At 40.0% G+C, this 14,251-nt stretch overlaps 1 protein-coding gene across 1 annotated transcript; it reads right to left on the bottom strand.

Annotated features, from left to right (window-relative positions):
• Positions 1-3,131: 3,131 nt before the first annotated feature.
• Positions 3,132-7,876, bottom strand: BRS3 (bombesin receptor subtype 3). Its single transcript, XM_069867956.1, has 3 exons — positions 7,257-7,876; positions 4,225-4,576; positions 3,132-3,644 (listed from the first exon to the last, which is right to left on the bottom strand). The coding sequence occupies exons 1-3, from the start codon at positions 7,685-7,687 to the stop codon at positions 3,237-3,239; spliced, it is 1,191 nt and encodes a 396-aa protein (XP_069724057.1). The 5' UTR covers positions 7,688-7,876; the 3' UTR covers positions 3,132-3,236.
• Between the last annotated feature and the right edge of the window lie 6,375 nt (positions 7,877-14,251).

The raw sequence follows: 14,251 nt of genomic DNA, 5'->3' as shown, positions 1-14,251 counted from the left end.
CTTCATCACATCCTGGAAATGATAGAATTTGTGGCTGCATATCCACTGCTGCTTCAAGCTGCTTGTTCTGGGGATGGTGCAAAGAGCTGGAGTGTTAACATAGCTCAGATCAAAGCTATCAATAAATGGCATTTTACGTCCCGACAAAATGATCCTGACTCGATGATCTGATGGGTCTTTTCTAACCTGATGATTCTATGTTTCTACGAAAATGTCTCAAAATAAATATTAAAAGAAGGGATTCGCATGGTGATTTTGCATCTGTGTCTGACTCTTCTGTGGGATGAAAGGCAACCTTGGTTCATCAGAGCTGATTGTTGGTCTAGAGATACCACCTACCTAAATGTAAAGTACCTAAATCTTTTTTTTTGTTTTGCTAAATAACACTCAGTACTTCTATAAATAGATGTTATTCCCGCACACTCTTATAGAATTACATTTGTATTACCTACAGGTAAAAGAACTGGGTTTTGGAACACTGAGAAAAGATTGCAAAGGAAACAACAAATTTTCCCTAAATCCAGTTATGGTCGTGTGGAGACATTGTATACATAATCGGGGGAATGGATTGGATCAATAACAGGAGATTGTTTAGATAAAAATAAATGTTGACCAATATATCACTCCAATACAACATGCCATGAAGATTTGAAAGTACAGAATTATAAAAACGTAAAGCACGCAGAATAGTTAAATGATGACTTGAAATATAGCCAGTCTTTAACAAAAACATGTGCAGCATACAGCAAACCCATCAATTTTGTAACAGGATATAGTAGCAATAGATCATCCACTTAGAGGAGTTACACACGCAAAAAGTAGCTGCATGCAAAGCAAGGAAAATGGTGAAATAGGAGATTGTGGGTTTTAAGGGCTACTGTGAGGTGTACCCAAGGATTTTGCCATGGGAGATTTGGTCTCCACCAAAGACAAATTGTGAGGTCTAGAAACATGTGGCAAATTTGTTTTTCAATGGCTTTCATAAGCTAGAATAAAGAATACTGTAAGGAACTGTAATGTTCATTAATTTTTCCTTCATTTAGAATTCCCTACAGTAAGATCCAGGAAGATAAAGGTAGGCTCATAAGTGTGTAGGCTTATTTACCCATTTCAGTCTCACCTTGCAGCTCCATTAAGGGAAAAATTACATTCGCATGTAATTCACTACCAGGGAATGTGTTATATTGAGACAAAGAGTACAATAAGGTCTCTGGAGTCTGCTTTGCCATAAATTACATTTCTGTGCTGTTGTATTTCTGTTTATTTCAGTGGTCCTGTCCTGGTGTATTTTGCCATAAATTGCGTTTCTGTGCAATTACATTTCCATTGATTTCAGTCATCCTATCCTGGTGTACAACTGGTACAATAAAAGGGAGAATCCATTTGAAAATTAGTGCTTCTAGCCTTGCAGCTTGTAACATGATGAGTGTAGTAAAATAAGGTCAGGCCTGATGGGATTAAAATGGACTGTCATTAAAGTGGTTCAAAATGACGACAAATTGTATTTCAATGCCCTTGGTATTTATAGTTTGGTTTTATTATTCTGACTGGGGCGGTCAACAGAGAGAGACTGCGAATACATTTTTCTCATCTCATAATGAACTCCAGTAATGGTGCACGGATGGATGGATTTCCAGCCATGTGTTGTCAGGGGCTCTGTGTAGCTGAAGGGGGCCTTGTGTCTTCAAGGGTTAATTAAAACTCAGACTTCTGTGACTGAGAGCACTATTTTGTTTAATTTAAATAGTTGCAACCTTCTATACTTGAACACAGAAATGCTTTTTTTTGAGCTAGGACTCCCTTGTTTTAAGCACGGGAAAATCTATTGTGTTTTCTATCACCAACTCCCACAGAACAAAATTTTCATTCGGGGTACACAAACTTCATAAAAGTAAGTGTCATTCAACATTTTTGTAACGTGGGGTAGGAAGACTTACTGCTTGTATGTCCCAATGGGAAGATGGTCCCTGCCGGCAGTGCTGCTGAGCTTTGCAGGGATGCACAGGCTGTCACTGACATGCCTCTCCATGCAGTCATAAAATCAGTGGCTTTGAGATTAGAAGGCCCGTCTCATAAAGACAATCCACCTCAATATTAACAAGGAATTTTATGTGAGTAACTCAAAGAATAGAAAATTAGTGCAAAAGAAAAATCCACCTCTCCCAGCATGCTTGAAAATGTACAGACTGTATGGATAAGACCACGTACGCTACAGCAGGAGGGGATCTGTGGAGGGCAACGGTTGGTCTGACACCCCACGTTGTACACTTCTGGGGGCTTATACTTCAAATTCACTTCCATGAATGGGGGACACAGAAATCTGAGAGAAATCCAGGTTGTGCACTCAAGACCACTCTGGGAGGCAAAGCAAAGTAAGGCAGGAAGGGACGATCAAGCAGTTATCTTCAAAAGTGCATAGTAAATCCAAAATAGAACTCTAATACAGATCCATCCCAATTTCATGATGTTATATCACTGTAATAATCAAAGATTCTGCATTGTGGAGATAGTTTACCCATAGGTGGCAAAGAATTTTACAAGTGTGGTTAAAGGTGATTACAGCTTTTTAAGAGAGATGATGACCCGCAGGTTGCCTTGGCTTCCTTAGGAACTGAGGAGAGCATCTCTCCACACAGCAGTCAGCTCTTACCCAGAGCTTCAGAGAAAGTCACTGACAGAGCAAAAGCTAGTGTGGATCTGATCCATAATACTTTTTCCTTTTTTACTTCACCATACTACAGCCCTTTCTTTCATTTTACCATGATTTCTGATATGTTTACCCATTTTTAATATTTGGAACAAGAAAAGAAATAAATCCAAAATCTGCCTGGTTGGCAGTGTTATGAAAATCTGTGGTTTCGCTTGCTTGCTGTAGATGCAGTTCTTGACAGAAGCAGCTCGCGGTCACAAGTCAAAGAAGTCACCAAGAACAAAACCACACTCAGACAATTCTTGCACCAAGTCTGCTGACTCCTGTCCTGCCCAGTCCAGGAATTCTGGCTGGGGATCTGTGCTTATGCTTGGGAACGTGAACAATCCCCTTGAGTTTATGCTGGAAGGTCAGCTTTTGCAGCTTCTTCTCCCACACAGATTGATTTCCTCATTGTATATTTTTAAAAAATTAGGATGAAAACTCTTTCACAGGCAGGGCAAGGCAAGGCACCTCTTTCCAGAATCGCAGTAATAGTGACTTAATTGCAAAGGCTCAGTTTCTGTCCTTTTTCATCCCAGGCAGGCTAAACGCTTTCCTCTTCTTTTGTGATACTATAATCTGTCAGCAGCGTAACACTGATTTCTGAACCATGTGTGCTGCCCGTGACTGACAGGGCTCTGGTAGGCGTAGTACTGGGGGGAGCACTGGGAGGCTTTGTACGAAATTTTGCCTTGCAGCACGAGACTTGCTTTTTAAAATGTTGCCGGAAACTTTTACTCAGCCAATAAAGAGCAAAAGGATTGATGCAGGAATTGCTGAAGGCCAAGGCACGGGAAAAAATAGTAGCTATCAGATGAAAGGTGGAAGCATCTACAGAAGCGTGGTACGTGAAAGAGCGGTATAGGTAGAGGATGTGGTTAGGCAACCAGCAAAAGGCAAACAGAGCAACAAGCACCAGCACTGTTTTTGCAACTCTCTTGCGGGATTCAATCTACGAGAAAATAATGCATTTCTGGTATTAATAGCAATTAGTAACACAGGTTTATGTAGTTTGGGCTGATTTTCAAAGGGGTCTAAAAGTCTAAATGCATTAGTAACCAAAAAAAACAAAATGGAAAGAAAACCCAAACCAAACTAAACAAGAAACCAATAGAAAAATAAATCTGTTTCATAGTGTTTTAACAAGGTATTTCCAGTGCAGAGCACATTCCCTTTCTGTTATAAGTCACGTAGTGATCTCATCTAGACCAGGATTTAAAAGTACAATAGTTAATGTGACAGCTCACATGGATGAGGTCTCAGTGTCTACAATTCACTCCTAAGTTTAATAGGGTAGTAACAAAACAAAACAAACCTCATCCCTCTTTAGGAAACATGCACACTCACAGTTAAGTTAATGAGTCATGAGCATGTGCTTAAGTGTGTAGCTGAATTTGGATTGCTAATATGGGCTGAGTTCATGGAGCTTTTTACTCTATTGTCAGGTGAAGGTTTTGCAGTCAAGGATTCAGACTTCATCAGCGTGATAGATTTTGGAAAATTTGACTCTTCAGTGCATGGTCGTAGCTTACCTGCTTACGGGCATGGCCATGTTCTTCTGCTGGCATGTTGGATGTACTTCTATATAAAGTTCTGGCGATAAGAAAATAGTAGACAGAAATGACAGCTAAGGGTACAATATAGAACACCAAGAAGCAAACCAGGGAGTGAGCTTCTTGCAGGATCTTCTCAGATACAGGGTAGGGGGCACATGCCTCAAAAGTTACATTTTTCTCAGGATTGCTGAAAGAATACAAATCTGAAAAAACAGCCTCTGGGATAGCCAGTATCATGGAGACAATCCAAACACAGCCAGCTTTACAGCATGTCTTCAGGAGCGCATCCGAAGTCTGCAGTTCCAAGGGCTTAACGATGGCTCTGTACCTAAAACCAACCGACATCACTGTCAGAATAAAGAGAGAAATAATGCCAGTGCTTACAATGCAAACTTATAGAGGATAAAGCCATCTCTGTTCTCACTAAACTAGGGGTGGTAGAATCGTCTTGGAAATGATGACAGATTCTAGCTCTTTCTAATTAAGATGGAAATGTAACAGTTAATTCTAAGCATGAATTTTAATGAACTGGCTGGCAGGACTTGTCATTAAACCTTCATAAGTAAAGACGTCTTCTGCTGTTTGGATTAGGATCAGTAAGGGCAGTCATTTCTCCTATTCCTATGGCACTGCCTAGAAAGGTAAATGAGGGAATTAGTATGCAATAACGTGGGAAACAGGTTAGCTATTTTACAAATACATGAAATCAACATGTACGCGCCTCCTTTCTTCTGCACTCTTAAGAACCCAGCTGAGCAGAGCGGTCTAACTCAAAATAATGCTCTGGTATTCATTCATGTTTATAAAACAGGAGCTAACACTGCTGTTGATTTAGTAGCTGTGATTCCACAGCACGTGGACTGAGTCAGACCTATGAGAAAAATCTGGGAAAATCTATAGATCAGTAAAACTCTGTGTGGAAATGGTACGTGGTGAAAGGACCAACAGGTCTTTTCCAACCTAAACAATTCTGTGATTCTGTGAAAGCGGATGAAGCACAGTATACGCTGCTCGCAAAGTGTCATGGATTCCTGAGAAAATGAAGAAACAAGAGACCCTTCTGGGGGGCACAAGAGTGGCAGGAAAGGCAAGGCAGTGAAAAGGATCCAGAGGACAAGACAGAGTAGCTGTACCAACCTGGGGATCTAGTCTTTTTCTTCTCTAGGCAAATTTAAATAGAAAGCCACAAGCTGGACTGCTATTTGTCAAATAAATACCATTTTTATTGACTTTGAGCTCTTCTAGCATACTGGAGCATGATAGCCTGGCATTGCACAGACTGAGTTTTCTCAGTAAGTTTACAATATAGTTACCCTGTGAAAATGTAGAATGGAGTGTTTATGTTATAGCTACCATGAAGAATTAAATGCAGAAGAATGTCTAAATCACAGAATCATGGACTAGTTGGGGTTGTAAGGGACCTTTAAAGGCTATCTAGTCCATGATGGATTCTGAATTGACAAAATACAGGACCAAGATCTTGGAGCTATGAGAGATGGAACAGTGAAAACATCAGCTTAATATTCATCAATAGCAAAAAATCCATAGCAAACCCTAAAAAAAAACCCCCACAACCGAAAAAGCACAATATTAGGAATTACTAGGAAAACAATGGAGAGCAAAAGAAACTGTTGTGCAATTATATGTATCTCTGGTTTGTGCAACTCTTGAACACCATGTGTGGGTCTGCATAGCTTAATTTTAAAAAAAAGAACAACATACTAAGGATGGGAACTAACATGAATAGGCAGAGATGGATAGGAAACACTATCTTCCAGCACAAGAGCTGGGACCATCAAATGAAGCCACGTGCAAAGCGAAAAACAAAGGACTTGTTCATGCAACAGTGAAAGTCATTGTTAAACAAGTTCAAGAAGAGACTGAACAAGGAGAGAAATCCATTGAGGTAATTAAAACCACGTCTGCTCAGGAGGTCATCTAAAGGCTTAGGATAGGAGGAGTGTGTTGGATAATGGGTTTTATTCTTCCTGTATGTCTTTTCTTGTCCTTATGCTGCCACTGCTGGAGGCTGTTTTTTGTCTCCATGGACCCAGTGTGGCCATTCCTTTATTGGCTAATTTTTTTTTTAGTACAGTAACAGCATCATTGATTAAACTCTGGACACACAATCTACTTGTTATTGCATACAATTCACAATTGCTGACATACAAGGTGAGCAGAATTTTCTCTCTTAATACTAAAAATAATTTGGATTTTTCTGCTCCTTGACACGCTTATGCTGATCAACCCAAAATCTCATTTTTGTTTTATTCATTCATAAAAGTGCATGGAAAACTGATTGTTCAGCAACTCCTGACAGCAGTCAGATGGGAGCACTGATCCCTACTAACAGTGCTGCCATTGTAATTTGAGTTTAATTTCAGGACCTCTGGGCTAAAATATCTCTGGAAAAGATATAAGAAAAACTATTCAAATTGCGTCATGTCACGCTAAGCACTTAACACCCTGAAAATTACTACAGTATTGCAGTAACAATCAAATCACAAAACTAATTTGTTTGTCCCCCAGTCTGTTCTATGGTGGGTTTTTTGCTTTTTTACTTACGTGCCAGTCTCTTGCATTCCAGGATTTTAGAGCCTCACCGAGTGCATATGATAAAGGATTTCCACTCAGTCATTTTCAGTTTTATTTTTCATCTTCCCTGACTGCTGTAGTGCACCACTAGATAGCACCAATGCACTGTCTTTTCCCTGCCTTCAGCAATTCGTTTTCTGTGCAACTGAGAAAAAAACCCTTGTACTGTACTTCAAGCTAATAGAAGGTCAAAAGACTTAGAGTCTTTCTCGCTTCACTACATTAAAATGAACTGCTCCAATTTTTTAACATGCATCTTGAAATTAAATGAGTCGTTGGCTCAATAAGTTTTTTTCATCTGTTACAATGTGCAATGCATTTAATATTGTGCAAAATGAACATTTCTACTCTTTTATTCATTTCTACCTTCACACCTGCAGTATCTCCTAGCAAAGCAGTCGCATCAGACCCACCTGTCAGCACTGAGAACAGTCAAGGTAAACACTGATACTCCAACTGAGGTTAACTGGATAAAAGACAGCAGCTTGCACCCGATTCTTCCGAAGAGCCAGGTATCCACAATGTAGCGTGTTGCATCTACAGGCACACAAGTTAATAAAAGCACTAGGTCTCCAAATGCCAGGCTGGTGATGAAGATGTTTGGAACCGTCTGCATTGATTTAATCTTGAAAAAGACTTTGATGAGTATAGCATTTCCAAGGAGACCCACAGAAATGATCACAGCATACGTAACGTAAATTGTGCACAGTATTTCTAATCCTGGAAAGGAGTCTTCGGTCCATTTTTCATTTATGGTTTCATTATCAATGACTGATTTCAATTCTGTACCATTTGTAGTTTCACGCAAAGTCTGATTAGCTGAAGGCAAATATATTTGAGACATTTCTTTAACTATTTCTTCTCCCCAGGCTGGACTTAAATTGATCAAAAAAAATGCTTAGTATTTAGCTTGAAGCATATCAGTGAGGTGAATAAAAAGATACAAATTTGTGTCTGAAATTAAGATTCCCATTGCACATTAAAAACATTCATCCCCTTCTGGGTCTCAAAACATGCCTAGGAGAAACGCACACAGATCTTCTTCTGAACTGTGTAGGAGGTGGAGAATTTTTTTACTGGCTTTTCAGCTAGTGGAGCAGAGAGGGAGGAGGAAAAGAGGCTTCTTTAAAGATATTGGCATATTAGGTATGATGAGTGTTTTTCTCGGAGGTAGCTGGCAAGTAAATATTGTACTGTAATCACTGTAGCATTAGGGTTTGCATATGACCTAGCAAATGGTTGTTAAAAGTTTTCAAAATATTCTAAAAAAAGGAAATAAGATGAAAACCTGAAATTGTTTCCTCAATAGTACAGGTAAGCATAGAATATACTGATTTAATATAAAACTACAGTATACTTCAGGTAGTATTTGCTAAAAAAGCCATGGGGACAGCCTGTGCCTGTCTGCTCTGATTAATTTATCACAGAAAGGCAGAGACCATCCAAAAGGAAAGAGAGGACAGAAACTTATGGCCATAATCTTATGAACATTTATGTTAAAGCTTAGGTTTGTCCCTTGAAATGGTCCCTTTGCCATCAAACCCACAACTTATGCTGAAGTTTGAACAGGTTTATAGATTGATACAGTACAGAAACCGGCTCTCCCTTCAATATCCCATGTAGTTATTTGCTTTGTATGGTACAACTGATCATTCAGAACTTCTGGGAGAAAAATAACTTTTCACGATGCTATCAATCAAACATGTTAATATTATAGGGTTTTTTATCTTTAGATTAGTCAACAGTCAAATCTGAAACTGCTCTGTGATGCACCCCTGGCTAACTTTAATGTAAACTAAGGTACGAGGAACGTGCACATTAAATCTCCTGACATGATGAAACCCAAGATCTCGTTTCTAAATAATGGAAATGGAAAGGATATCAAAAGACTGAGCTTTATGCCTTGAAAATGAAGATCAGTAGCTGCAGTATTTTTTCCTCCAGATGGCTCTTCAGTTGAGATGTTCAAGTAGAAAAAGTACCCTGCTCAAATCACAAAAGCAATCTTGTAGCCAAATCCCTTTCTCTTTATCTGCACACACACAGAAACACAAAATCAGGTTTGTTTCATTTATTCAAAAAAAAACCTCCTCTAAGTACTACACCTGAAAATTCTAATTTTCCCACTCCCAATCCTTGCAAGCACAACTGTGCCATGGATATCAGATGGCAACAGACCAGACAGTAGATCAGATGGAAAACCAGTGCTGTGGCCAGCTGGAAGAAGGAGCCATTGATACAAAATTGATGCATGGGTTAAAAATTTCAATTACGTTTTTTGAAAGTGCTTTTAGAAGAGAAGTTCTTGTCACGATCAACCATAATATGTCCTTTTATGCAGGCACAGTATGTAGGTTGCTCACAGATTTAGGTGCCTTGGAGGATGCCAGATTATGTTGTCCACCCACACTGGCGTGGTACCGTGCATTATATTTAATACAGAGTTCAGCAACTGTAACGGATTGTGACAGCTTAATGTCAGATAGTTACATAAAATGTTTAGATTTCCGGTACAGAAGAAGTAGGGCATCACCAAACAAGAGGAACTAATTGTGATCCACCAAGTGCTGAATACTAAAGGGCATCATCTGAATGAAACATTAGGTGTTTAGCTGAAATCGGAATTTAGCCAAGAGACACTTGTTACTTGCTTTGAGTTGCACTAAAGGTTGACTGATGCACCGAAGTTCACGTAGCATTGTAGATCCAACCTCTTACAGTCCCAGAGCTTTCAGAGCCATCTGAGAGATTAGGGCTGGCAACCTGAAATCTGAGGCTTTGGTTCATTCTGCCACTCAATCATTTTGTACAGTAAGAGAGAGGACCTGGACTGATAGCCCTCTGTGTAAGAGCTGTTCAATAGGACTGGAGACTCTTGAGTTATGAGATGCTACCAGCAGTTGGTTTGAGGGATGACTGAGGTATGAAGAAAAAGGTGACAACCCATATTTACAACTCTTGAGGACATCAACCTGTGCCACAGATGAAGGCAATTCCGGAAAGCATTAAAGGCTTAAAATTCTGTTTACTCCTGGTGTTTCATGTCCTGTTTGTTTCAAACTGGCCCTGAATTCATTCATCTGAACTTGGATGCTCAGACTGATGCTTTGCTCTTCAGAAGTGCACATTACCTGGAAACACAGACACATTTTCTCTGCTTTCTCTCAATACCTAACCCAGCTCACAGCAGCATTCTACTTGGTTTTCTCTTTCTGCTGAGAGGTTGTATTTTTTCCCCAGCTTTCTGCCTCCTTTGGGGAATCTAGCAGAAGGAAGCTCCTTCATTTCTCACAATTCTTCCTGCAGTCCTTGTATTACTGCAGGTTTTGGCCAGGTTCTCTTTTTATAGATCGTAACATAGTCTTGATTGCTCATTAGAAGGTGAAAAATATTGTTTTGAAGCACACAAAATAACATTCTCTACACCAAATAAGAGCCTGGAGGACAGGTAGTAAACATACAATAAGGGATTTGTTTACAACAGTAGAATTTCAGTGTTTCTGTTTGTTAGTTTTGTGTGCCCTTCATTGGTGTCCTGGGTGGAAACCAGGCAGGAGAAAACACACCGCGTTTTTAACACAGATTCTGATAGCTTTCAGTTTTGGAAATCCAGCTGAAAAGGAAGAGAATGGCTTCATTATCTCAAACAGTAAACAACTCCAAGGTGTTATTTTAGAGCTCTGTCTTCTGGTTCTAAGAGAAAAGCAATTTGGGTAATTCTGACAATTGATAAAATACTGGAAAACACACAAAACATTCACAGAAAATGAATGTTCCTTTTGAACTCCATGCTGAAAAAGAACCCGAAGTAAAATACTCAAGACTGTATCATTTAGCTGTATTTTTAATGCAAATTTTCTGTTTTAATGCAGTGTGACTGGTGACTAAAGTCATTTCCATGTGCTGCATAGTGTCACCCACTCAGAAGAATCTCTTTCAGAACCATTCGTTCTGCACCAAGCCAAAACATGGAGAAATCAGCCAAAATCTCAACTCCCATTAAAGACGTTGATTTTCCAAGACTGTAATTATTTTGTATAGTGTATTTTTGTTATTTCAGTATACATTGGTCCTACAACCTTGATTGTTAGTTATACAAATAGGTCAAAATCCCATGTGGCTGGAGTGGTAGGAAACTGATAAGCATGAACTATGGCTGTATTAGCTAGCCTGGGTTTTTTTTAGGATTATTTCAACTTCCTTTCTTAGGTCCTTATTTCTATAATTTCTACATAGAACTATTTGGTTGTCTTAATTCTTATTTTATGCCACACACTGATTTTCAGCCCCTTCTTTAATTGTCTCTCGTAGCAATTTTGCCATCTGTTTGTTTCTGGCTGGTGTATCTTTTCTGTCTCTCTGCTGAGTGAACTGACGTTTATGTTCTTCAAGTATTAACGGTAGAGAGATACCGAAGAGCTTGTCTCTCCTAGTCTCTAATTTTGGTAGACTCTGTTGCGGCATCCTCTCTTACAAAAGGCTTTTATCAGGTCAAGTTCTCTTCTACAGACAAGCCTGATTGTTGCTCAGCACAGAGCAGGACTCTGCTGCTGGGTCACCACAGGCACATTCCTCTTGCTCCTACCTGGAGTGAAGTCTAGCAGTCTGCCCAAATAAATGTAAATCTTTCTGTTCCAGCAAGTCTCAGTAGCCTTCCTTTTAGGTCACCTTCTTTTAACATAAAGATGAAGGTCATTAGGCAATGGAACGGTCTGCCCAGGGAGGGGGTTGACTCGCCTTCCCTGGAGGGGTTTAAGGTGCGGGTGGATGAGGTGCTGAGGGACATGGTTTAGAGATTGGTGGGAATGGTTGGACTCGATGATCCGGTGGGTCTCTTCCAACCTGGTGATTCTATGATAATTTGTGATTCTATGAAGGTTTTTTGCTCCTCTAACAAGCAGTCCCCACCTGGAGTCCTTGAACGACTCCCACTTATAAGCTAGGCTCTGCAGTTAGAACTAGAATTATGTTACCTGAAATATAATTTTCTTCGCAATGTTTTCTGAGCTGGCTTTGCCACCTTTGTGTTGAGAGGATTCCCTGCTCCGGAGGTAGCATTCTCAGGGGTGGATGCATGTAATTCTCTCGTTTCTGACTTGCATCTGTATTGCAGCTTTGGTATCTTCTCTTTAAATTGAAATTGCCAACAGCAGGACAAACAATCACAAGATGAGGAGATAAAGAGCACCATAACTCACGTCAATAGTAAGAATGAAGCTTTTATCGAACAGTCATTTAAGGGGCTGTATGACTTGTGTCGCTGTTTCCAGTCCATTTTCTAGTATTCCAACAGGCAGGTATTAAATAAGAAAGCCTGAATGCACACCTGGAGTGAGTGTTGGTGTCAGAGGCAGTGGTCCACATTTAGAGCAAATTACTAGCACATTCAAGGCTGTTTCCAGTTCTGCTCTGTCCTTCTACAAGAACCAGAATGAGCGATTGCTGTGCTAAACCTGAGTCCCTCCCTAAACAGAGAGAATATCACTTCCCCATCTTGCCAGGCATCCATTTCAGAGCTGCAAGTGTCAGGCAATGGGGAGGCAGGTTACCTCAAGACTTACCACTACGCCTAGGAGCAAAACTAACGCCATCCAAGCCCTCAGTGTTACAAAGGGCAGTTCACATGAGCTGTCAGGAGCAGCGTTCAGTAATACAGCAGCAGAAGGGATATCTGCTTGCTTAAAGTCTAAGAAAATAGCTTCTGATTTGGTTACAATGTCTAAATCGAGACTATCCAGTGGACTTAGTCTGCCTGCCATAAGATCTCAAATGCCGTCATTAATCAATGGCTCCAGATACCTTTTATCCTGTTTCACCATTCTTGCATCCCTTCCAACCTCCTTTTCCAAGAGTTTCCTCAGCCAGTTTCAGTATGGGAGTGGCCTGAGAAATACCAGTGTTACTTCTCAGAAAAGAAAGAAAAATAAACACTCAAATGTATCCTTGAATTTCTTCCATTACAGGAACAATCAGGCAATGAAGTAATATATTCCTTTGGGCATCCTTGAAACTCTTAATGATACATTTAATTTAGAACCATTACAGTGCCATTACATGCTAAATACTTTCTGATACCTAAAAGCACGGAGTATTGTGCATTAAGGCTTAACAATCGCCTTACGCAACAGGTAATTATCTTGCCAGTATTTTGATTCTTAATCTCAAATCATTTCCCACGATGACATTTCTTTCGTCGTCCCAATAATAGCTGCCTGCTAAATTTGGAATGAATTATACACCTTGGGGCATAAGTATTGCTAACTTGTATTGCTAGCCAGTATTGTAGGTTCATAAACTGTCAGAAGAAAACTTTAACAAGTTGCCCTGACCTTTAACTGTCATTCTCTGATCTACCACGTGGTAATCAAAGAGCTGTGTAGGCGCTGAGCTAAGAGGCAGCTTTAGCCACTTGTGCACATGGAGACATTAAAACTCTGCAGGGACCTTGGATGTGCATCCAATGGTTTACTTGGTACGAAGGGTGAGGGAGGTTTGTGCCAGTCTAACTAGCAGCATGGGAGTGAGGAGAGTTTTGCCCAAGTCACTGCTGCAGTGATTTTACTATCACTTATTATTTCTTTTGCATTGTTTAATCTATTGTTAACAACCCACTGAGATCTGACATCAAATAATTGTCTTCATAGATAAATATACTTCCAGAAATTCTTCTTTCGTTGGTTTAAAATAGAGCACACATCTCCTGGTGTATGCATTGCTAAAAATAAGTAATCTAGGAGTAGATGAGAATGACTTAGAAATCAAAGGAGCTTTTCGATTGCTGCTTTCTCAGAGAGCAAGCAGAGTCAACTGGTACAATCAAAACCACAGGGAGGAGGGGGCGTTCATATCAGTAACTCACCTCTGCCCATCAGGTCACGTTCAAGCCAGAGCTGCCGAAGCTGTTCCCATCACTTAAAATTATTAGGATGTGAATCACAAGCAAATAGCAATTTTTTATTGGATCTGTCTTTGTGCATATCCTCTCACTGTGAAAACCATCAATGCACAATTCCGTGACAGAATGCCAGCGCAGATATGTCGGAGAGGAGCAAATGAAATGGTGCTGGTGCGGAAGATAATGCTTCAGTGCAAAGAAAATTACAGATCTTCATTCTGGCTGACAACCTAAACAATGCCACACTTGAAACACAAATGATACACTGGTTAGGTGGAAAAGCCATTAGGCATATGATGGAGAGTGGAAGTGAGCTAACCGCCTTCCTAGAACAAATAGCGCTTTGCATTTTACATGAGCAAGTTGACAGGTTTTTAAAAATTTACCTACAGATTTTGCTTTTGGAATAGAAAAAGAAACAAAAGAAAGAATGGGAACCTGACATCACTGCACGGTGCAGTTTGCTCTTCTGCTGTTACACCTCCAAAGCAGGAAACGCGTTGACATTTCCAG

The sequence above is a fragment of the Phaenicophaeus curvirostris genome, chromosome 13 (genome assembly GCF_032191515.1).
Source record: "Phaenicophaeus curvirostris isolate KB17595 chromosome 13, BPBGC_Pcur_1.0, whole genome shotgun sequence".
Taxonomy (NCBI): domain Eukaryota; kingdom Metazoa; phylum Chordata; class Aves; order Cuculiformes; family Cuculidae; genus Phaenicophaeus; species Phaenicophaeus curvirostris.
The sequence above is the reverse complement of the archived record's forward strand: the minus strand, read 5'-3'. Positions and strand labels throughout refer to the sequence as shown.